The sequence below is a fragment of the Choloepus didactylus genome, chromosome 16 (genome assembly GCF_015220235.1).
Source record: "Choloepus didactylus isolate mChoDid1 chromosome 16, mChoDid1.pri, whole genome shotgun sequence".
NCBI lineage: Eukaryota > Metazoa > Chordata > Mammalia > Pilosa > Megalonychidae > Choloepus > Choloepus didactylus.
Window position 1 is genome coordinate 37,548,698 of NC_051322.1, and position 24,555 is coordinate 37,573,252.

A 24,555-nucleotide genomic window follows, 5' to 3' on the forward strand; every position below is an offset into this window, starting at 1 on the left:
GCACGCCCTCCTTGTGAAATATCCCATGCTGTGGTTTCTCAAGAACATGCCTCTGCACCTCAACCCACCACATTTTAGAAAGTGTTTATAAATATGAGTCCTGATGGGAAAACAAAGGATGTCTCTGAACTATTTCACTTGAGTTTGACTGTAAGTCAAGAGATAATTTTAGATGTATTCATTTATTTATTCATTAGGAGAGAAAAATACTTTTCTCATACATCCATTCTATCATTCAGCAAATATCATGGACTATCCATTATAATTCACAAAGTTTTACTTAGGAAAGAGGAATTAATGACAATCAATCAACAATGGAAAGCACCTGGCTATGACCTGATAAGTTTGAATCCTATGATTTTTCCTTTATAATTTTCACACCCTGATCAAGTTAGTACAGAGATCTTAAAGTATTTTTGTTAAAATACTCCTTACAAGACTTTTGAAAGATTAGGTCACCCACTTGCACACTTTTACATTTATATTTAAAAATTGTATCCTAAATTTCAGTTGTTTTAAAAGATGTAATTCCCAGTTTATTTTAACTTATGGTATTTTCAATAAAAATGTTGCACTTCTTTTAAATATATCTATTGGGACATAAATAGCATAGTAATTTGATACTATTATCATTTGATACTGTTACCATTACATTTGCCTTCATAGAATTTCATCCTAATATAATTTTTTTTTGTATTTTAATGTTTCCTATAATAATGTTATTTTTCCCTAGCAATCATTGCTATCTAAGATATTATTAATGCGTGCATATATATTTTTATTGTTTGTTTCCCTCCCAAACTCCCCATCCTCATCTAGAACACAAGTCCCTAGAGGACAGGGGCCTTTATCTGCTTTGTTCACTGATGTGTCCCAAGCATGTAAAGCGATGTCTGGAATATAATAAATGTTTTTGAATACATGAGTAAATGAATACCAGGAAGGAGAGATAGGGGTTTCCAGCGAGGAGGAATGGGTTACGATTATAAATACCGTGGTAAGGATAAGCCTCCCAAAGAAAGCCATGTGTGAGTTACAGTCTGAAAGAGGTAAGAGAGCAACCCAAGCAGACATCTGGGTGGGGGGAGCTCCAGGAAGAGGGAGAAGCACCAGGAACAGCACTTGGGAAGGAGGAGGCCTGGAGGGTTTGGAAAGCTCCCAGGAGGCCAGTGGAGTTGAAATAGGATGAGTAAGATAGAGGATGGACATAGAAGAGAAATAACAGCAACCAGATCTAGAGAGTTGAAGAATGAATGATGGTGGTGATGGTGATGATGAGATGAAGAGGAACTGAAAAATGCTTAATCTGGATGCAGATTTAAATTAAGTCTTTCTTCCCTCTTCTCGTTTTGTAGATGAGGAAACTGAGCCCTGGTGAGCATAAGTAATTTTTCCAAGATACACACACACACTCACACAGACACACACGCACACACACACGCACACACACACATGAGGAATGGGACTAAATCCCAGTGACCAGACACCCATTTCACGCTTTGCAGTCCACTGACAGGCCATCAATCCCAAAGTGAAAGCCATGAATTGTGAACCTCTATTTCTCTATTATTAAATTGTATCATTCTCCAAGGTGCTTCAGTTTCGACTTCCCATGAATATCAAAGTCCTTTGAGGGGAAGCAATAATGAAGCAGTATGATCTTATGCAGTATTTTAATCTTTGTTATAGAAAATAACTCCTTTCTTTTTATAATTTTCCTTTTTCATAACTGACATTTTCTGCCTCTGGCTAAATACCACTGAAAATCCAAGAAGAGTAATATATAATATTGTCAGATTTTTCAGATAGGTGAATTTGTTGGTTTAATACTGATTTATGCAAAACAGTTAGCAGTTGATTTAAATGTAATTTAAAAATCAATAGTAAATTGGAATATCTGAATAATAAAATTGAAATTTAAATAAAAAACATATGCATGAAAAACAGGAGTAAATCCTATAAAAGTGGCTTTGCTTTAAAAAAAAAGATTGTTTTTAATCTCTCACCACCCCTTTTGTGTGAACATTTAAGACACATTTGGCCCTTATTTATTGTATGTATTGAAAGAGTCTTTTATAAAGTTTGGGCAAGCACTACATTTACATAACTTGTTAATATATGGCTACTAATGAAGGAAAAAAAAGATTTTTGATATAGAATCCGTCAGGTACTTTCTGATGGGATCTACAGTTTAAAATTAAGAAAATGTCCATTTCTGCAGGGGAAAAAGAGGATTCTTACTTGCTACAAAAAAGTCATTCTCTAATTTTAATAGTTTCAGGGAGCAAAAGACAGGAGATATTTGAGTTCATCAAAAATATTCTTTATTTCCATTCCTAATTATTTGTATTAAATTTACCATGGGTGCTTCTACTTTTCTGATCTTCAAATGGTTTCTTATGCACACACGTTGTGCATTTTCTTTGTATTTATAAATCCAGTGAAAGACAACTGTCACAACAAGAAACATTTACGTGTATGGAGTGGGACAAATCTCCTTTACTTTTTCTTTTCCCATATTTTTTCATGATGGTCACGCAGAATTGACCTGAAAAGGTACTTACTCTATCATTTCAGACACATTGCCTAGCTAGAGAATTAATTTTTAAATGGTATGAAATTATGCATCTCTTTCCAGCATGTAGATTGCTGTAATCTACAGAAAACGTGAACAAATGTGGTTTCTTATAATAATTTCTTGATGCCTTCAGTAAAAATTAAAATAGGCTTTACTTATTAAAATTTAGAACCATCTCCCATGGAAGCTAGTAAAATACAGAGTAATATTAAGACCTAAGTTCGTTTTTCAGAGAATGACTTTTCTGGGGGGAAGAGTTTCACATTTTATTTTCCTTTCTGTGACATTCTCACATTTCCTTTTTAACGTCCCTTTTCCCCATATGCTAGAGCCTGCTTTGTGTTCACTAAAACCCATATTCTTTTCATACTTCCATACAACCCAGCCTCTTAGCAATTAGGTAGTCAAGTAACCGAATTCTGATGATGGCATGTGAATTCAAGTAACATATATAAGGCTTTTCCCTAAATATCCTTTCATGAATTCTCCATGAATTCTTTCTTTTCACTCCTCTTCTAGTTTGGTGTAAAGAATCCAGTGGAGGGCTTGGAGGCTCGAAGTATAGCAGAGTCACTTGATGGAAGGGTCCTGGACCCTAAAGGACTCCATGGAACAGAGCCTAGCTCCCTCCTTCCTCTGCATTGCCCTTTGACATGAGGGAAAAATAAATCCTTGTGGAAAATATACTGTAATTTTGTTTCTGCTGTTTGCCTCAGATTTTAGTAAATCCCCTTTTACAAAAAGTTGGAAAATAGTTTTCTTATGCATTTTGCTGGTGTCAGGGTACCCATTTCTATCAACTTCTCCCCACCCCACACTGATAATGCAGGTACCCTAATTTTCTGATCCAGGAGGTATAAATGGGTTTTGGATATAATGCATTCAAATGGCTCCACCTGTTCATTTTTTCTGCCCAATATCTAGCACATAGTAAGTGCTCAATAGATGTTTTATGGATGAACTGTAAAATCATTTGAAGTGGACAGCATATTTTTGGTGTTCAAAGTGTTTTTGACCAAATTGTAATTGAATGAAATCCTTTCCTGCACCCCTCTCTCTGCCTTCCTTATACAAATGCATTTATAGTTATCTAGTTAAAGTAATTCATTGCATAGATATCATTTGGAGGAGAAACTAAATATCCTGTGTTTAGGTCATATTTGACCTAAATTCTCAGTGTGAAAAAATTAACTGCTCATTTCTATCATTAGGTTCCAAAGACCTACACCTCATGAGTTTTGTTAGCTCCACCTTACACATCAAAATTTAATGGTCAATGAAAAATGAGTTTGAGACCTTTGGATCCACTTGAATCTGAGTTTCTCCACAAATCCTGACTCAAAGCCATAATCCCAACATGGAGGACAAACAAAATTATGTATGATCCACATCATGAATATCAAATTTACTTGTAAGTAGAGAAATAAAACTGAATTTCAACAGAACTTTTGCTGCCATTACAAGTCTGTGGTTGTAGAGGGTGAGGACAGGGAAGACTTAAAATACTCCACGTAAAAGAGGAGAGAGTGAGTGAATTACTTAAATTAAGCAGAGGTAAAATTATTCTCAGAAAGAAAGAGTACAATACTACCAAGATACTGAAAATTAGTCTAGGATTTGATGTTTCACACTCCTGGAGACTGAGGAGTTTATATCCACCAAAATTGTCTTCCAATTATCAAGGATAGAGAAGAACAGTTTTGAAAGGGGGAGAACTCTGGAAACACTGTATCCATGAGCCTTTTTCAAGAAGTTTCCTAAAAATTAAGCTACATCCACCCAAAAGATGACTGAGAAAATATTGTCAAAGGTACTAATGGTGAAGATACAATGTATTTAATTGTAGAACTAAGAATAAGGCATGGGTAGGGACATAGGTAGAAGAAGAGTAGGCAAATGTGAATGGACTTAACTCACCTATCAAAGGAAACAATATGTAAATTGATTCTAAAACAAAATTTAACTCTATAAGGTATAAAAAAGAACCACCTAAAACATAGTAGCTTAAAAATCATAAAGATAAAAGAATGGGAAAATTTAAATAGGCAATTAGAGCAAAAATAAATCAGGGATTACAATTTTCATATCAAAATAAGCAAAAAAGAATTATATGAGACAAGAAAAATTTTAGTGATAAAAGATACAATCCACCATGAACATATTGCAATTAAGAATATATACATACCAGGGTGACATCATCAACCTGGTGACTTAAACAGCTACTAAAAACTTCTCTCCAGAGATTCAGTGATAAAAAGGACAATTCTTAATTGTTTGAAACTCTGAGTGAGGAAATACACTGGAGAGGGACCCTGCAAATACTGAATTGAAGAAGGAGAAGTATATCAGTTCAGAATCTTCCATCCTGGACCAGTCAGTCCTTTCCCCCCACTCTCACTTGGTCTCATGTGGGAAAGGCACAAAATCAGCAGATGGGACTCCTCCCACCACAGACACAGATTACAAAATCTTTCACAGCAGTGAGACATACCCTCACCATTTGAAAATCTGGAGGGATAGGGGAGGACATTTCAAGGCTGAGGTCAGTAAGGGACAAAGAGACTGAGAAAATGTGGAAAGAGACTGAGTTTCCAGCCATGGTTCTGAAAGCTCTTCCCCCACCCTTGAGGGAGCCAGCAGCTGGCAACCATTTCCTTGCTTTGGGGATGGCTGGAGTCCTGGGTCAGCGAGGGAGTACTTTGCCACAGGTGGAGCCCCACGTTGAGCCAGATGTTGGACGGCAAAATGAGGGCATAGGAATTCTGCAGTTTCAGCTCACCTGTGTAGATGCAGCCTGTGCTTGGAGGGAAAGCAGCTTCTGAGGACTATTGAGTTACCAAACAGCACCATCTTCTGGAGAGTCCAGAATGTGCAAGGAAATTGAAAAACTTTCTTAAGACGACAGGAGCTGGTCTGTGTGCCCCTGTATGGAAACCCAGCCCTGTTTGGGCTGACAAATATGGAAGACCCAACTGTTAAAGCTGGGCTCTGAAACAAATCCAGGTCTTGCTGGCTGGCAGAAAGTAGAGCACCACTGGAAGCCAGCAGATTTACCACAAGTGAACTTGCTAGGGTGCCCAGTGCCTGTCTCCCAACCCTGTGGCAGGCCATGATGGGTACATGATTTTGGGTGGAAGACTGGGGAACAGAGCCAATCTGAAAACTGGTCAATGAGAGAAACAAAGAAAAGGTAGAGATCAAAGATAATTGACAAGAAAAACCTAGAAAAAGAGAGAAAATAATCTCCAGGACAAGCTAATCAAGAAAATCAGATGCCTAGACAGCAAGAAATCATGAGCCATATAAGGAAACATGAAGATATGGCCCAGGCAAAGGAACAAACTAACACCTCAACCGAGATTCAGGAGTCGAAACAACCAAATAAAGATGTTTAAATAAATCTTCTAAATCAAATCAATGAGTTGAAAGAAAATGTGCCAAAAGAGATGAATGATATAAAGAACACACTGGGTGATCATAGGAAGAATTTGTAAACTTGAAAAAACAAAATGCAGAACTTATGGGAATGAAAGACACAATAGAAGAGATGAAAAACACAATGGAGATATGCAACAGCAGACTTGGAGAGACAGAAGAAAGGATCAGTGAATGAGAAGAAAGGACATCTGAAATCCTTCACACAAAAGAACAGATAGGGAAAAAAATGGAAAAATATGAGTAAGGACTCAGGGAACTGAATGACAACATGAAGTGCATGAATATATGTGTTTCTGGTGTCCCAGAAGGAGAAGAGAAGGGAAAAGGGGCAGAAAGAATAGAGGAAGTAATCAATGGAAATTTCCCAACTCTTATGAAAGACATAAAATTACAAATCCAAGAAGCGTAGCATACCCCAAACAGAATTGATCCAAATAGACCTACTCCAAGACACATAAAAATAAGATTGTCAAATGTGAAAGACAAAGAGAATTTTGAAAGCAGCAAGAGAAAAGTGATCCATCACATACAAGGGAAACTCAATAAGACTAAGTGTGTATCTCTCAGCAGAAACCATGGATGCCAGAAGGCAGTGGTATGATATATTCAAGATACTGAAAGAGAAAAACTGCCAACCAAGAATCCTACATCTGGCAAAACTGTCCTTCAAAATTGAGGGAGAGTTTAAAATATTTTCAGACACTGAGAGAGTTTGTGAACAAGAGACCTGCTCTACAGGAAATACTAAAGGGAGTGCTATAGACAGATAGGAAAAGACAGGAGATTGAGGTTTGGAGAAGAGTGTAAAAAAGAAGAGATCAGGAGATTTGGAGAGTAGAGATCAGGCATTTGATGCTGAAGGAGTACAGAATGTTCAAGAGGGCTGATTGTATAGTTCCATAAATGGCTAGCACAATATTGTAAGTACACTGAACATTGACTGTGAGTCTGGTTGAAAGAGGAAGGTTAGGGTTACATATGACACCAGAAGGAAAGGCAGAAGATAAAGAGACTGGAACAGTATAACTTAGTAAAACCTAGAGTGGACAATGATTGTGATTAAATGTACAAATATAGGAATGTTTCTCATGAGGGAGAACAAATAAATTTGAACCTTTCAAGGTGTTGAAAATTGGATAGTATTGAGGAAAAAATACAATCAATGCAAACCAGAGTCTATAGTTAACAGTAACATTGTAAAATGCTTCCATTAATTGTAACAAGGCAATATACCAATGGTATGGGACTCTTGGTGTTGATGTTATTGTCTGAACTTATTGTATTTCATTTTATTTTTTTTCAGTTGTCATTTTTTTAAAATCTTTTTTGTTTTTTCTCCTCTTCCTTTTTCTTTGTGGAAGAAATGACAATGTCCTCATATAGATTGTGGTGCTGAATGCATAACTGTGATTATACCGGGAACAGTGCAAAATCTATATTTTCTTTAGGACACTATGTAATTGAGTTTGTATGGGCAGTTTATTCAAACACCATAATTATGTGGATCTTTGAATCGGGAGTGAGATCTTGTTGGCTTGTACAGGTTGGTAGGAAACCCTGATACATCCCAGGGTAATTTGGGCAAAGAATAAAAATGTATTTACAAATCCCCCTTGAGGGACTGGGGGAAAATGTGGAAATATTAAATTTCCTCACTGGGGAATTACCAATATTCCCACAAGCATTGGGGACTACCAATTGAGAAGGCTGAGCCCTCGATCTTTGGACTTGCCCTTATGAAGCTTGTTGCTGCAGGGGAGAGGCTAAGCCTGCTTATAATTGTTCCTGGGAGTCACCTCCAGAGAACCTCTTTTGTTGCTCAGATGTTGCTGATCTCTCTTAACCAACTCTGCAGAGACCTCACTGCCCTTCCCCCTACTTGGGACATGACTCCTAGGGGTGTGACTCTCCCTGGCAGCATGGGACATAAACCTGGACCCATCATTGAGGGATTGAGAAAGCCTTAACCAAAAGGGGAAAGAAAAATGAAACAAAATAAAGTTTCAGTGGCTGAGAGATTTCAAATGGAGTTAAGAGGACATTCTGGAGGTTATTCTTATGTGTTATATAGATAGCCCTTTTTATTTTTTTTATTTTTCTATTTTTTTTAATTTTTTTATTGTAATTGTTCACATACCATACAATTACCTAAAGATGCAAAGTGTACAATCAGTTGCCCCTGGTACCACCTGCATCCATCACCACAATTAATTTTTGTTCAATTTTTAGAACATGTTCATTACTCCAGAAAAGAAATAAAGACAAAGAAGAAAAAAAAGAAAAAAGAAAACTCAAATCCTCCTGTATCCCTAATCAACCCCCCTCCATTGTTGACTCATAATATTGGTATAGTATATTTGTTACTGTTTATGAAAGAAGGTTGAAATGCTACTAACTGTAGTATATAGTTTGAAATAGGTATATATATTTTTCCTATATACCCCCCTATTAATGACTTGTAGTTGTAGTATCATACATTTGTTCTGGTTCATGAAAGAGATTTCTAGTATTTGTACAGTTAATCTCGGACATAGTCCACCACAAGGTTTACTGTTTTATACATTCCCATCTCTTAACCTCCAACTTTCCATCTGGTGACATACATGACTCTGAGTTTCCCCTTTCCACCACATTCATGCACCATTCAGGACAGTTAATTATTCTCACAAAGTGCTACTGTCACCTCTGTTTGTTTCCAAATATTTAAGTTCATCCTAGTTGAACATTCTGCTCATATTAAGCAACTGCTCCCCATTCTTTAGCCTCATTCTATATCTTGGTAACTTATATTTCATGTCTGTGAGTTTACATATTATAATTAGTTCCTATCAGTGAGATCCTTATGTGTCTGGTTTATTTCACTCAGTATATTGCCCTCAAGGTTTCATCATCAACCCATTTTTTTTTTAAGATGGTTTTGTTCACACGCCATACATTCCATCATAAGTAAACAATCGATGGTTCCCTGTATAGTCACATATTTATGCGTTCACCACCCTCACCACTTTCTATATAAGGACATCTACATTTCTTCCACAAAGCAGGAGGAAGAGTCAAAGAAGGTAGAGAAGAAAACAAAAAAGAAAAAAGAGGAAAAAAAAAAAAAAAACCATGACAGCTAGGAAGCAGCAAAAGGAAAGATAACCTTAGATCAAAGTAGAGTAAAGAGTCAGACAACACCACCAATGCCAAGAGTCTCATACCCCACCACTATCTCCCCTCTTATCTGCATTTACCTTGGTATATTGCCTTTGTTAATGTACATTAAAGGAAGCATAATATAATGATTCTGTTAATTATAGTCTCTAGTTTACGTTGATTATATTTTTCTCCCAATATTTCCCTATTTTTAACCCCTTGCAAGGTTGACATTCGTTTGTTCTCCTTCGTGAAAAAACATATTTGTGCATTTTATCACAATTGTTGAACACTCTAGGTTTCACTAAGTTATACAGTCCCAGTCTTTATCTTTCCTCTTTTCTTCTGATGTCCCTTATGCTCCTCACCTTCCTCTTTCAACCATATTCATAGTTATCTTTTTTCAGTGTACTTACATTACTGTGTTACCATCACCCAAAATTGTGTTCCAAACCTCACTCCTGTCTTTTTCTATCAGTCTATAGTTCTCCCTTTAGTATTTCCTGTAGGGCAGGTATCTTGCTCACAAACTCTCTCATTGTCTGTCGAGAATATTTTGAACTCTCCCTCATATTTGAAGGACAGTTTTGCCAGATATAGGATTCTTGGTTGGCGGTTTTTCTCTTTCAGTATCTTAAATATATCACACCACTTCCTTCTTGCCTCCATGGTTTCTGCTGAGAAATCCACACATAGTCTTATTAAGCTTCCTTTGTATGTGATGGATCACTTTTCTTTTTCTGCTTTCAGGATTCTCTCTTTGTCTTTGATGTTTGATAATCTGATTAAGTGTCTTGGCATAGGCCTATTCAGATCTATTCTGTTTGGAGTACGCTGTGCTTCTTGGATCTGTAATTTTATGTCTTTCATAAGAGATGGGAAATTTTCATTAATTATTTCCTCTATTATTGCTTCTGCCCCTTTTTCCTTCTCTTCTCCTTCTGGGACATCAATGATAGGTACATTCTTGTATTTTGCTTTGTCCTTAAGTTCCCAGAGACTTGCTCATATTTTTCCATTCTTTTCTCTATCTTTTCTTTTGTGTATAGGCTTTCAGGTGCCTTGTTATCCAGTTCCTGAGTGTTTTCTTCTGCCTCTTGAGATCTGCTGTTGTATGTTTCCATTGTGTCTTTCATCTCTTATGTTGTGCCTTTCATTTCCATAGATTCTGCCCATTGTTTTTTCGAAGTTTCAATTTCTGTCTTACGTACACCCAGTGTTTTCTTTATAGCCTTTATCTTGTTTGCCATGTCTTCTCTAAACTTTTTGAACTGATTTAGCATTAGTAGTTTAAATTGCTATATCTCAGTTGAAGTGTAAGTTTGTTCCTTTGACTGGGCCATAACTTCGTTTTTCTTAGTGTAGGTTGTAGTTTTCTGTTGTCTAGACATCTGACCTCCTTGGCTACCCCAATCAGGTTTTCCCAGATGAGAGCAGGGTCAGGTCCCAGAAGGAGGAAATATTCAGTATCCGGTTTCCCTGATGCTGTGTCTTAGAGGATTGACACACTTTGTGCTTTTCTGCCCAGTAGGTGGCGCCTGTCACTCCACACTGGTGTAAAGAGGTGTGGCCCGTGGCTCTTTTCCCCCAGGCTGTGGGGTCTGGTGCTGAATGGAAAGCAGGTAGTAGAGCTGGGCCCCATCTCTTTTCTCTTGGGAAGCTGTGCTCCCTAGAGAGAGGTCATTTGCATATAAATAGATTCTTTGTTTCTCTGACTCTGCTGTCTCCACCCTTGTCTGGGTCAGAGTGCTGCGAGTTTAAAATGGCTGAGGCTTTCTCTACTGCAGAGCATTGTGAGCTGAAAATGGTTGAGGCTTTCTCCACTGAGCTGCCCAGGTTGACAGAGGGAGAAAGAGACAGAAAGCCCCTTTTCAGGGTCGATCTTCAGTCCCCCGATTCACCCGTCGGCCAGAGATAGCACTTGATCCTTGGGGCTCCCCGTCCTGAGACAGATACATCCCCTGACTCTCCAAGGTCAGTTGTCTCCAAAAGCCTCAGTCTGCTTATTAGGGATTCGCAGTCTGTATTGAGTGATTAACATTAAAACCCCAGTTGGAGCTTGGCTGAGCTATATTCACTTGTTCAGAGAGTGCTGCTCTCTAGTACCATGAGGCTTCCATGAGGGAGGGGCTCTCGGTGCGGGTCCACAGTTTTTACTTACAGATTTTATGCTGTGATCTCAGGCATGCCTCCCAATTCAGGTTGGTGTTTGATGAATGGATGGTCACATTTTTCTCCCCGCAGTTATTCCAGGTTATTTACTAGTTGTTCCTGTTTATTAGTTGTTCCAGGGACACTAACTAGTTTCCACTCCTCTCTATGCTGCCATCTTCTGTTCTCTCCTTCCCTTTTAGTTTTTAGTGTATTGGAATAGCTAGAAGGAAATACCTGGAACTGTTGAACTGAATCTCAGTAACCTTGATTCTTGAGGATGATCATATAACTGTATAGATTATATGGTGTGACTGTGTACTTGTGAAAACCTTGTGGCTCCCATTCCCTTTAACCAGTGTATGGAAAGATGAGTAGAAAAATGGGAACAAAATGAATGAATAATACAGAGGAGTGGAGGGGTGGAATGTTTTGGCCCTTCTTTTTTACTTTAATTTTTCTTCTTTTTTGTGTGTTAAAGAAAATGTTCAAAAATTAATTGTGATGAATGCACAACTGTACTGTGGGCTATTGATTGTACACTTTGGATGTTTGTATGGTATGTGAATATATCTCAATAAAATTGAATTTAAAGAAAGGAATATATACACACCAAATAATGCTGCAGGTGCCTACATAAATAAGTGGTGAGCTTATATACCGTTTTCAGTTCAAAGTAGAGCACGTGAAAAATATAAGTAATATAAGGGCTAAGTGTATGATCACTAAAGTAGATCTTGGATGCATGCATAAAATACTACCTTCTTAACAGGGGGCCTACTTTTATCAAACACACAGGAAACATTTAAAAATTGATTACATATTAAGACACATATATCCATAGGTTACATATATTAGAGGTATTAGACACAATGCTCTCTGATCATAATGCAGTAAAACTGGAAAGTAAAAATAAAGCCAAAGCCAAAAGGGTCCTTCCATCTGGTTATTAAAAAGAGCTTTCTATTTATAAATTCATAAGTGAAAGGAGAAATGAAAACAGAAATTATGAAATTTCTGAAAAATAAGATCAATGTATATTGGGTAAATTTAAAGCAGAGAACAGAAGACAATTCATAGCAACAAAAATTATAAATTTTATCAAACTAAACTTAAAGGAATGAAAATTAATGCATTGAATTAAATCTCCATGAGCTATGAGAAAAAAGAAATAAATCCAAAGAATCAAAAATATATAAATAACAATGGGAAGAGTGGAAAGGTAGAGAAAATCAAATTAGGGATGATGATGATTATGTTAGTAATGATGAGGAGGAGGCTGAAATAAAATTATGGTGCTTTGAAACATAAACAAAATATACAAACTACTAGTTAATTTAATCAAATGAAAAAGGGAGATAGCACAAATTAAAAAATTATAAGAGGAAATATTAATATTGTAGAAATTTAAAACATGAGATAGGTTGGTACACATATTTGAGAATAAGATTGGAAACTTAGATGAACTGGATAATATCTTAGGATAATGTAATTTTCCAAAATTTTCTCCAGTAGAGTAAGAAAGCTTAAAGATATTAAATTGCATAAACAAAACAGAGAATCATTATTGAAGAACTATCTCTATTTAAAAAAAAAAAAACAAAAAAACAAAAAAAACACTAGGCCTAGATGTTTCACAGGGAATTCAACCAAACTTTCAAATATCAGATAATTCCAATATTAAATAAATTATGCCGGAGCATAAGTAATAAATGAAAACTTCCAAAATTATTTTATAAAGCACATACAACATTGATAACTAATGCTGATAAAGATAGCCCCTCCCAAAAAAATGAAGGCAAATAACACTTATGGATAATAATTTAAAGGCTTAAATAATATATTAGCAAATAGGCTGTAACAGTTCATTAAGAAAATAAAACTTAATACAGATGCCAAAAGATGGAAGCAACCCAAGTGTCCATCAACCAATGAATGGATAAATAAAATACAATATATACTCACAAAGAAATGAAGTTCTGGTAGCTACGATGGCTTGGATGAACCTTGAAGATATGTTGAGTGAAAAAGCCAGATGCAAAAGCACGAATGTTGTATGATCTCACTGAAATGAAATAATTAGATTAAGCAAAGGCGTAGAGTCAGAGTCTAGAACAGATTACCAGGGGACTGGGTGGGGAGAGGGAATGGGAAGTTAGGGCTTAAAATGTACAATGTGTCAATTTGGGTTGAAGGAGAAGTTTTAGTAATGGATATTGGTGATGGTAGCACAACACTGGGAATGTAATTAACAGCACTGGATTATATATTTGAATGTGGTTTAAAGGGAAAATTTTAGGTTGCATATATGTTACTAGAATAAAAATTAGAAAAAGAAAACAGGATTGTATAGCACAAAGAGTGAACTCTAAGTTAAACCATCAACTATAGTTAATAGTACAGTTAAAAAAAAGATCTTTCATGAATTGTAACAAATGTACTACACTGTTTGCAAGATGTTAATAATAAGGTGCTGTATGGGAAGTCTGCATTTTATGCATGAGTTTTCTGTAAATCTGTGGTTTCTCTAATATAAAAAAAAGAATTTGTCAAAAAACACACATTATTACCAATAGATTTTAAACCTAGAATGAAGGATGGTTCAATATTAGGAGTTCTATCAATAATAGTCATCATATTAATATCTCTTAGGAGAAAAATCATGTTATTATCTCCATATTACTGAAATGCCTTTGAAAAAGTTCAACACTTATTCCTTATTAAAGAAAATAATCAAGAAAATAGAAATGAATGGCTATTTCCATAATATGATTAAATATGCAAACTTACCTCAATACTAAAGCCGGTATCTTACCTTAGTGTAGGGGGGTGTGGGAGGAGTTATTCTCACTGAGGTCACAAACGAACAAGTTAGAGATGACAAATATTTCCACTGCTATTTAAAATTCTTCTGAATGAACCAATGAATACACATGGACATACACACATATACATGAATTGGAATCTGCTTCTGTTTGGAGATGACATGGTAGTATACATGGAAACACCAAAAAGTCAATGTTAAAAATAACTCAAACTAAAATAACTTGGCATGGTAAAAGCATATAAAATTAACATACAAAAATCTATATCCCTTATGGAAACAAATGATAACTTTTTACTTTGATGTAGAGATTCAGTGGTTGAACACCAATATTCACCTGATTCATACTCACAATTCTATCTTACTCAAGGGCTCTAAGATACTTCATGAAATTTAACAGTTACTTGGTCTAGCTTCTCATCATCCCATTCCTTCCACAGCATTTTTATTCCTGGCTAATATCCATGGACTCCTGCTCAGTTTGGTGATACAGTCTCTGAGACAGGAACTGCTAAGTGTATATTGGCAGTGATCTTGTCTGTGAGTGACTCTCTGACTACAGTAAATGCATTGTGATATTATCCAGTGGTTCAGTACTTTGTAGAAAATTTCTAACCACTTCAAGTACACCCATGTTAACAGATTTCTCCGTCATCGAAATCCAGTAACTTCTGGCAAACCCAGCAAGCTGTCCTCTTGATTTAACAGATTTTCTAAAGTAGATGGAAAGTTTTCCTGGCCTTAATGTGAAATTGTCCTCTCTGAATTTACAAAGATGGCTTTTAGTGATCTTTTACCAAACAGCCAACCTCAGTTAGGGTAAGTTTCAGGATAGTATTCCTGAATTTTCAGAACTATCTTGCTCTGCTTTCTTGTGTCTCTTCTGAACGTATTTTCAGACACAGTCCAGATCATCAGGTCGACGTTGTTACTTGGTCCATTGAACTGGTTCAAACTCAAGTATTAGGAACTTTATACATTACTCCTCCAAGGGAATAATTGCATTTTAAAAATATGTCATTGGTAAGGATTGAACACCTAAGTTGAATGTTAAGAATCTCTGAGACAGGGGTTTCCAGATTCTCTCATACTGCATTGTTTATGGATGCTCGTTCTTTCTCATCAAAATGCTGATTGCTGACTTATGTTGGTATTTGCTAGGGAAGATGTTATTGCTTGAGACCTCTTGATTCCTGTATGTCCTTCAATAGAGTGTACATGTGTGTGTTTGAACACATATCTTGGGAGGAAGACATAGACCTTCATTTTCATTAGACTGTTAGAATCGCTATATTATGGAGTCAGTATAACTGAAGTCTCTAAATAGAGACATAGATGCAATATTTGAGTTCCTCAAGCTTTTACTGTTTAGCACAGAATGACAGAACCCTAAATTTTTGAGGATGAAAACCTGTACATCATAAAAAAATAATATTTAGTCCCTAGTTTGAATGAAACATACTTGGCTGATTGTCTCTAACATTGAACTTGATAGGTATTTAGGAAAGTTTTTTTTTTTTTTTTTTTTTTAAGTATTTGTTTTACAAATTATCTCTGCAAAGGGAAATGGCTCCTAGATGTCCCATCAGACATCCACTTTGTAAAACACAAAAGGAATGTTACAAATCAATTTTTCTACAATTATCTTTTGAAGTTCTAAAATAGAGCTCAGCTGGCTTTCTTTTCTTTAGTTATGTCTCAGTGGTAGGTCAGAGGATTTGAGAATTGAAGGGTTTATTCCATTATACAATAAGCAGCAGGTTTCCATTAAAGCACAAACTGTATCATCTAAGTATATGCTAGGTGATCTTATAAATAGCTGGAATAGGTAAATCCCTGACTGATTCATTATTTTTGATAATGGTTGTGCGATTCTCCAGTTTAATATCCAAACTTATCTCTCACTTCTTAAAATGTTTATATATCTTTTCTTTAAACTTGTTCCACACTTCTTTTGCCTTCAAAATTCCTTCCTAGTCTATGGCACTTAACCCATAACTATACACAATATTTTCTAATGCTTCTTGTTATTTCCCATGTCTATCATGTACTGGCACTTGATAAATGAGAAGTTTAAATGTGTTGAGTGAATGGTTGACATTTGAAAAGAGATATGAATCATTATTTATATCAAAATGGAGGGGAAGGTAAAAGTGATTTTAAGCCATAACGCATAAATGTATATTCATGGATGGGAAGTACTTCTGTAAGTCCAAGAACACAGAATACATTTTTTTTTTGAGAGTGGTTGAGGTCCAGATTGAAAAGGTAAGATGAGACCGCTTTGTCAAAGACTACGTATGCTAGTAGGTTGTGTTAAAGACTGTGTATGGGCTTTATCCTAGAAGTTGCTGGCATGTGAGTGACTTTTTTTTTTTTTTTTTTTTAATAATGATTTTGGTACCCTTGTGAAAGGTCACATGGAAGGGAAAGAGAATAAAACAGTTACAGAGAAAACAGTTTTGAGTCCACAGTAATAGAGATTTTCAAGAGAAATATAAGATCCTGAAACAGAATAATGCCAAAAAGAATGGAGGTGCATTTGAAAGATATTTTGGAAATAAAATAGGAAGTTCATAGTGACTGATTAGAAGCGGGGTATGAGAAAGGAAGGGTTCAGAGACATCTTCAAAATTTTAGCCTAAACAACTGACTATGACAATATGGATGGTGAGGCTGTTAATTGCATTAGGGAATAGGTTTATATATGTTTGGTTTAAGTGGGCTGGAGTGGGAATATTCTGATTTTAATTTTAAATTTACTGAGTCTGAGCTATCTTTGAAATTGAGATGACTGATTAGCCAAGGTATTGTACACAACGAGGTCAGGCCTCTGACCTCTTTGGTTTATCTGAGAGCAAGCCAACCAGGGACCAAGAGATAACACACATGAAGTGATTATATTTTAAAGCTCAGAAAAAAATATTTTCAAATTTCTCCCATTATCCTTGATAGCCACTTAATAAACTTTCAGTTTGATTACCTGAAATGTTCTAACTTCTAAGGCTATCTGTAGACGATTTTTGATTTGCATTTCAAAAATTTGCCCTTGAACTATCAAACTGAGTAATAATTTCATGTGGAAACTCCCTTATTCAATGCAAAAGTAGGTGGTAAACACCTGCTAAATGTAAACAGAAATTATCTTCCACTGGGTCAAGTTCCATTCCTTTCCATTTCTCAGTAGGGTTAAACTAGTGGCTTATATGTGTTTGTTGAATTTAATTGATTCTCCCTGCTCTGAGCAGTTGTATATATTAAGTTTGCATACAGACTGCACTCCGTATGCATGCAAGTATGAACACGACTATAGATAAGGAGAAAAAAAAGAAAATTATTTTGTACTAATTTTTCTTTTCCAAGACTTGATCCTTTACTTCAAGATTCTGTGTCTCCTAAAAATGGAAATTTGCATAATGAAACATTTCTATAATAGGAACATTGCAAATGTTTTACAAAATCATTGATTTGGTAAGAATGCAGAGAATTCAGAGGGGACAGGAAGAATAATGAAAAGTTACAAACATTTGTAAACAGCCTGGGTTGGGCAAAGTAAAAGTGGCTGAAATTATTTTAAACTGAGAAAAGTTGGGTAAGATTAAAAAAATCATATAATAACAAACCTTTAGAGCTATCAGGGACCTCTGAGATTATCGCCTCATTTTAAAGATGAGGAAATTAAGTCCCAGCAAATTTACAGGTCCTTTAGTGAACAGATATGCCCAACCAGTACCAATTTTGAACCAGAACAAGCCAACAGGGACCTTACAGCTATTTTACATTCTCAGTATGTCATCAAGAGCCTTCTTATTTTTATTCCAGTACACTTAAAAAAAAAACACTTAAAATGCAAACATATTTATTCCAGAGAAGTATCTGGCTTATTTCACACATTTTTTCCCTCTAGATTTTGTCTTATTTATTATCATTTGGTGGTTCATATTATGAAATAAATTAGTAACAAATAATTTATATAACCTATTAAAGATGGTGACCTTTACTGGTGAATTTTTATTAAATTGAGTTTATTTTCATTTTTTTCTCTTTCAGCAATGACAATGCAGTTTATTAGTCATCAGTTCCCTGATTATCATGACCCCACTATAGGTGAGTAAAAGCCTCTTTTTCCCTTTAGTCCAAATAAAGAAGCTCTAAATAGTTAGCTTACAAATATGACCCAATCACATATGTATAAATATATAATATATAAGCTACCAAAATAAAAGTTTCAAGAAACAATATTTGCCCTTACTTCTTGCTGTGCACTCTGGATTTTTCTATTCCATTCTATTTATTTCTGGGAAATGATGGTTGGTATCTATTAAGTTAATCTCAGTATCCACTAATGGATTTCTACCTGCATTTTAAAAACTGTTCTCTGGAAAATATTACCGATGTGATTATATGCTTATTTGGACATTTACTCATTTTTATCAATCTCTGAATCTTCTATTATAGACTTACTTAACCTTATTAATGTTACATTTGGAAAAGACTTAACATAGTTTAAATTTCCTTCCTCAAACTATGTATAAAGTATATCTTGAAATCACTTTACTTATTCAAAGATTGCTTAATAGAATAGGTTGACAATTACGAAGCAGAGTCTGCCGTAACACATCAGCAGTGGAGACACAACCAAGTGTTATTTGGTAGGAGAGGGAAGCAAGCAGCTTCTGAACCTCTAATGGCTGACCGCTTGTCTGGATTGTGAGCTCCTTGGCCTGTAACCCATTACTTACCCTGTTTATTCCCTCAGCCTGAATATTTCCTGTCCCCGCTGCCAATGGGTAAGATCTTCTAGTGTCTACTCTGCTTATCAAGCTGTTTGAATTCAAGGCCTTAATATATAGCATTTTATCCTGTACATAATTATCCTGTATTCCTTCCTGAAAATCCTCCGGGATACTTTCTTGAAAACTATTGCTGAAATGAATCAAATACAGTTTTTTTTTAAAAAAATGTTCAATAATTCAGCAAAACCTTCTCATCAATTGAAGTGAATTAGTAAGATTTAAGTGCAAGCTATTAGTACATTGCTAATCAAGAAGGACTTCCACAAGGAGTTGGGTTTGGGTTCTGAAAAGAAAATAATCACTTTGTAAAGTTTCAGAAGTAATTAACTAGACGGCTTGTTTAATCTCTAAACCCACTTTCTAAATATCTTGATTCTGGAATGTCAGCTACTTTGCATCAACAGCTATGAGTCACAGAAAAGGGAAAAATCTCTGGGCAAAAGCTCTCAATCTTTAATCTTGGTCAAGTTCAACAGTATAATATACCATCTAGTATGTTATATCTAGAGTCACAAATTCACTCTGGTGTTCATTATGGTCCATCATTGCTTAAGCTTTATATATAGTGTTCAAAAATCTGCTTGTTGCGCACTAGCCTCTGATGTCTAATGGTTTCAGTAGTGTAGTAGATGTGAATAAATCCTAAATGCCTTCTTCAAGAGGAAAAAATGAAAAGTATGTGATGATGTCTCTTTTAGATATCTTGAGGTACATATGTCATTTGCTATTAACTTAACTGGACATTTGGTACTAACTGACAGCTGAAATCATACCTTTATCTGGCAATAAATAATATAGCTTTAAAGAAAGAAGTTTGAAAATGGAGACAGAGACCACTTTATTACTTTCAGTTAGATTTTCTATCATTTCATTTCTTGACTTCTCTAATGGGAATATTGGTTAACAATTTTCCATTGGTATCCTGTTTGAGAAAGGTGAAAGACCCAAATAATTTACTTTTCTTCTGCTAAGGCTACATAACTATAATTCAGTCTGGTTGACTTAATAACCCCTCAAGAGGAAATTCTTATTAGTATAATTTGAAATCATACAAATTAGAGACTACCACCACCTAACCTAAGGATACATATTACACAGCTTAGATGGGAATATTTTTCAAATAAATTGAAATGAATATTGAAAATAAAAGTATTTTTCAATATGTATCCAAGCTGTTTGTCATCCTACTGACTAAGGTTTTTAATAGGTTTTCCCTGAAAATTTTAAAGGCTTTGTATGGTGTTATTTTCTCACTTATATTTAGCTTAGAATCATATTCTTTCAAGTCTATATCAGTTCTGAAATCCTAGGTTCCCTTTATAACTGACAAGAATTAGGGATATTATCTCATACCAATGTTTCTCCCAAAGGAGTAACTGTTGTTATTTACTTGGAGACAGTTTCAAAATCAGTAACCAAAATGGTTCTAGCTTCTGCAAATCCATAGATGACACCTATGAAGGGGTATTGAAATGTATTGATTCTATTCCTCCATGCAAGAAGACCTCACACAAAGATTGAATTTGGTTCCTTACAAAAGTGCCAAATATGGATAAATTCAAGTTTTAATATATTTTTAAATGTAGTGTCTATAAGCTTTAGACATTTTGCTAAGTACAGTTTGATTTTTCCATGGTAAAATAATTATGGAAATAATCATAAGTAGCATCTTGACCAAAGGACTGATGTCCAAGTCTTCATTTCAGTAAACACACATACCGTATTTACTTAACAACAAATCATTAGAGATGATGCTTGTGTGCAGTTCAATTGGCCAAAAATAAATAAATAAATAAAAAGAAAAATAAGGCCCTACTCTCTGCAAAACAATCTGTTTGTTCTCCGAATATAAAATATTGGAAAACACAGTTCCAGTCCTCAAGGAATTTTCAAATCAACAAGAGAAATTAAGACAAAAACACAGATGTTTCTAATATATGTGAGGTCAGTTATTGCTGTAAGAAAACAGCAAGGTGCTAAGGGGTTTTGAAAGGTCAAGAGGCAGTTCAATGGCCCTCTCCTAAGATGTATTCACTAATTTGGGATTGCAGCTTCCCACTTTATTTTGCAAAGCCATGAAACTCTTACGATGCATTATAGAATTCAGAAGTGCTCCTATGAGGATATTTTTCGGAGAACTCTGGACTTCTTGAAGACTTTTTGTGAAAGTTCCCCTGGAAAGTTTGTTTTTGCTCTGCACCTTTAGTCTCATTGTACACTGCTTGAAATTACTGTACATGATCCTAATGTCAATATGAATTGAAATGTATTAGAAATCAAGTTGTTGAATATTTTTCTGCAGTACAAGATAATAGCCCTTTCCTTAAAACAAATAATATAGACATCAGATTCTCATTTGTGGCTGTGATGGTTAGGTTCATGTGTCAATTTGGTCAGGTGATAGTACCCAGCTGTCTGGTCAAGCAAGCACTGGCCTAACCATTGCTGTGAGGACGTTTGTGGCTGGTTAATAAGCCAATAGGCTGGTTTATTGGTTTATTAAATCATCAGTCAGTTGGCTGCAGCTGTGACTGATGACTCAGTGAAGGGCATGTCTTCCACAATGAGAGACTGCAGTTGGCTGGATTTCATCCAATCAATCAGTTGAAGACTTTTAAGTGAGACAGATAGAGGACCTTCACTTCTTCGGCTGCCCAGCGAAGCATTTCCTAAGGAGTTCGTCAAAGTTGCCAGTTCGTTTCCTGAGGAGTTCATCAAACACGTTCATCAAAGATCCCAGTTCATTTCCTGAGGAGTTTGTCGAAGTTGCCAGTTTGTATCCTGAGTTCGTCAGGCATCTTTATTGGGGTTGCCAGTTTGCTGACTGCCCTACGGAATTTGGACTCATGCATACCCGTAGTTGCGTGAGTCACTTTTATAATTCTTATGTTCATAGACATCTCTCATTGATTCTGTTTCCCTAGAGAACCCTAACTAATACAGTGATCTGTATATTTTAGTTAAAGTATATAATGAAAGATTACCAATATTGATTATTGATATCCTAATATGTTGAGGATTTATTCTGTTCATTTTTATTAGTAATCATGGAAAAGCAGACATGCAAGCATAGAAAAGCAGGTCACTTGGCTTGGAAAATGAATACAAATGGAAGCAAGATAAAGAATCTCAAGTAGCTTGCTCTGAATAAGATATTTGGTACTGGCTAGAAAATTCTGAACCCTGAAGGATTCATAATCCCTCTGAATTACAAAGTATCATACTTTGATGAGGTCATGTATGTGATTGTTGATTATTGCCTATAGTCATCATTGACTGTTATTTTAGCATCTTTTCCCTTAATGCCTGTAAGGCTTGGTCATATTTATGCATAGCACCTATTAACATACCAGGTTCCAATATAGATGTAGGATATATAGAGATAAAAATATAGTCTATGCCATCAAAGCACTTCTTGTCTGTTGGAGAAGATAAATAAGCAAACAAGATTGCATCATGAGTTCATAAAATAGAAAGGCACAGGGTAAAGAAGGACAGCGTAGATACATTCTCCCTTGAACTGAAGGGGCAGGAAATGCTTTTAGAGAAGATGCTCTTTCCACTGAGTTTTGAAGGGTGTTGTTCTAGTTTGCTAATGCTGCAGAATGCAAAACACCAGAGATGGATAGGCTTTTATAAAACGGTGGTATATTTCACTACACAGTTACAGTCTTAAGGCCACAAAGCATCCAAGGTAACACATCAGCATTCGGGTACCTTCACCGGAGGATGGCCAATGGCATCCAGAAAACCTCTGCTAGCTAGGAAGGCAGCTGGCGTTTGCTCCAAAGCTCTGGCCTCAAAATGGCTTTCTCCCAGGATGTTCCTCTCCAGCAAGCTTGCTCCTTTTCAAAACATCACTCACAGCTGCACTCCATTCCCTCTCTTTGAGTCAGCTCATTTATATGGCTCCACCAATCAAGGCCCACCCTGAATGGGCGGGGCCACGCCTCCATGGGAACATCTCATCAGAATTATCACCCACAGCTGGGTGGGGCACATTCCAAGCAAATCTAACCAGCACCAAAACTTCTGCCCCACAAAACCACAAAGATAATGGCATTTGGGGGACACAATACGTTCAAACCAGCACAGGTGTGTAGGAATTAGACAAGTGAAGAAGACAGAAGAATGTTTATTCCCAGAAAAACAAAAAGCACAGTCACTCGGGGAAGGCAACAGAGCATGTGACAGAGATGGGACATTTTTGGGGGAACCAGAATTCCTAAGGTTAAAGTAAATGGCATAATGTACAGGGTGGCAAGAGAGAGCTGAAAAGATTGTCAGTGACCTGATCTTGAAAGGTCTCATAGACCTCGTTAAGAGTTTAGACATCTGCAGTCTTGTCCTCTCCTCTGAGCTAAAGATGAATATTACTGATCACTCCAGGGTAGACAAAAGTAAACATGACCAACCTTTAACTAATTGACCCCCCCCCCAGTAAACCTTTGCCTCATCATGTTAATGCATCTTCATTTACCAGAATATCATATCAGAAACCCAAGAATAATCCTTGATACCTACTTCAAGTTCTCTAATATGAAATCATTCACCAAACTGTGCTATTTCTATTTTCTAAACATGTATTGAAACCTGTCCTTGTCTCTCCCTCACCCCTGCTGCCATCTTGGTCTAAGCCATCCCCTTCTCCAATCTGGGCTAGACCTTCTAATTAGTTTTTATCTAGAACCCACAGATGTCTTTAAAATACAAATTTAGATTACTTTACTCTCTGCTAAAAAGCTTCCCAGGGTTGTCACCTGTTTTAGGATGAAGAACAAAATTCTAAGCATAAAGTGAAGACTCCCATGGTCTTGCCCCTGTTGACCTCTCCAGCTTCCACTCTTGCTGCTTCTCCCTTTTTGGGATTCAGCCACATCCACTTTCTTTTGGGTCCACAAACTAGTCATGTCCCTTCCTCCCATATGGCTTTAAAACACATCCTTCTGCCCAGAATACTCTTCACTTTCTACCCTCCATCTTTGCCTGATTAACACTCATTCTTCTGTAAAATTTCACCTTAAATATTGCCTACTCGAAAGAGGCCTCTTGTACAACCCAAATAAGAAAAGTCCTTTTTCAAGCATTCTTTCAGAACCTTAAATTACTCCTTCATATAATTTATCTCTATGTAATTAAATATTTATTTGGGTAATTATCAGTTTAATTAAAGTGTCATGAAGGTAGAATTTCCCAGTGTATTATTCGACAGTGCATTCCAGAGCATAACAGAATGTCTTCTATATAGTAGACACTCAATAAATATTTGTTGAGTGAAAAAAAATGTATGAACAAATATATTGGAAAGTATGATTCCTTTTTTTTTCTTTTTAGAATTTGCTACAGCTAAATTTAGAACACTGGTGAATAATAACACTAAGAACTAATCAAACGTATGCCAATGGCCTTTAGTCGAAATTTCTATGCATGTTAATTGTTATTTCTTGACCGGAAATGGTTACCAGGAAAAAAAATAGTCTTTGAAAAAACTAAAAGCACTATGCTGATGTCAACTATTATTTCTTCTGCTTACTCTTATTCCTTTTCTGCTTCTTCCTCTCTATTCAATATTAAATCATTTAATATTGTTGGATATCTACTATGTGCCAGGCATTGTACAAGGCACTGGA

At 35.9% G+C, this 24,555-nt stretch overlaps 1 protein-coding gene across 1 annotated transcript in view; it reads left to right on the plus strand.

Moving 5' to 3' along the window:
- RIT2 (Ras like without CAAX 2) overlaps window positions 1-24,555 on the plus strand; it is a 410,741-nt gene that overhangs the window by 76,313 nt on the left and 309,873 nt on the right. Inside the window, exon 2 of the mRNA XM_037806053.1 lies at window positions 18,180-18,236. Within this exon, the coding sequence (XP_037661981.1) occupies window positions 18,180-18,236 (57 nt within the window). The remainder of the gene's footprint in view (window positions 1-18,179; window positions 18,237-24,555) is intronic.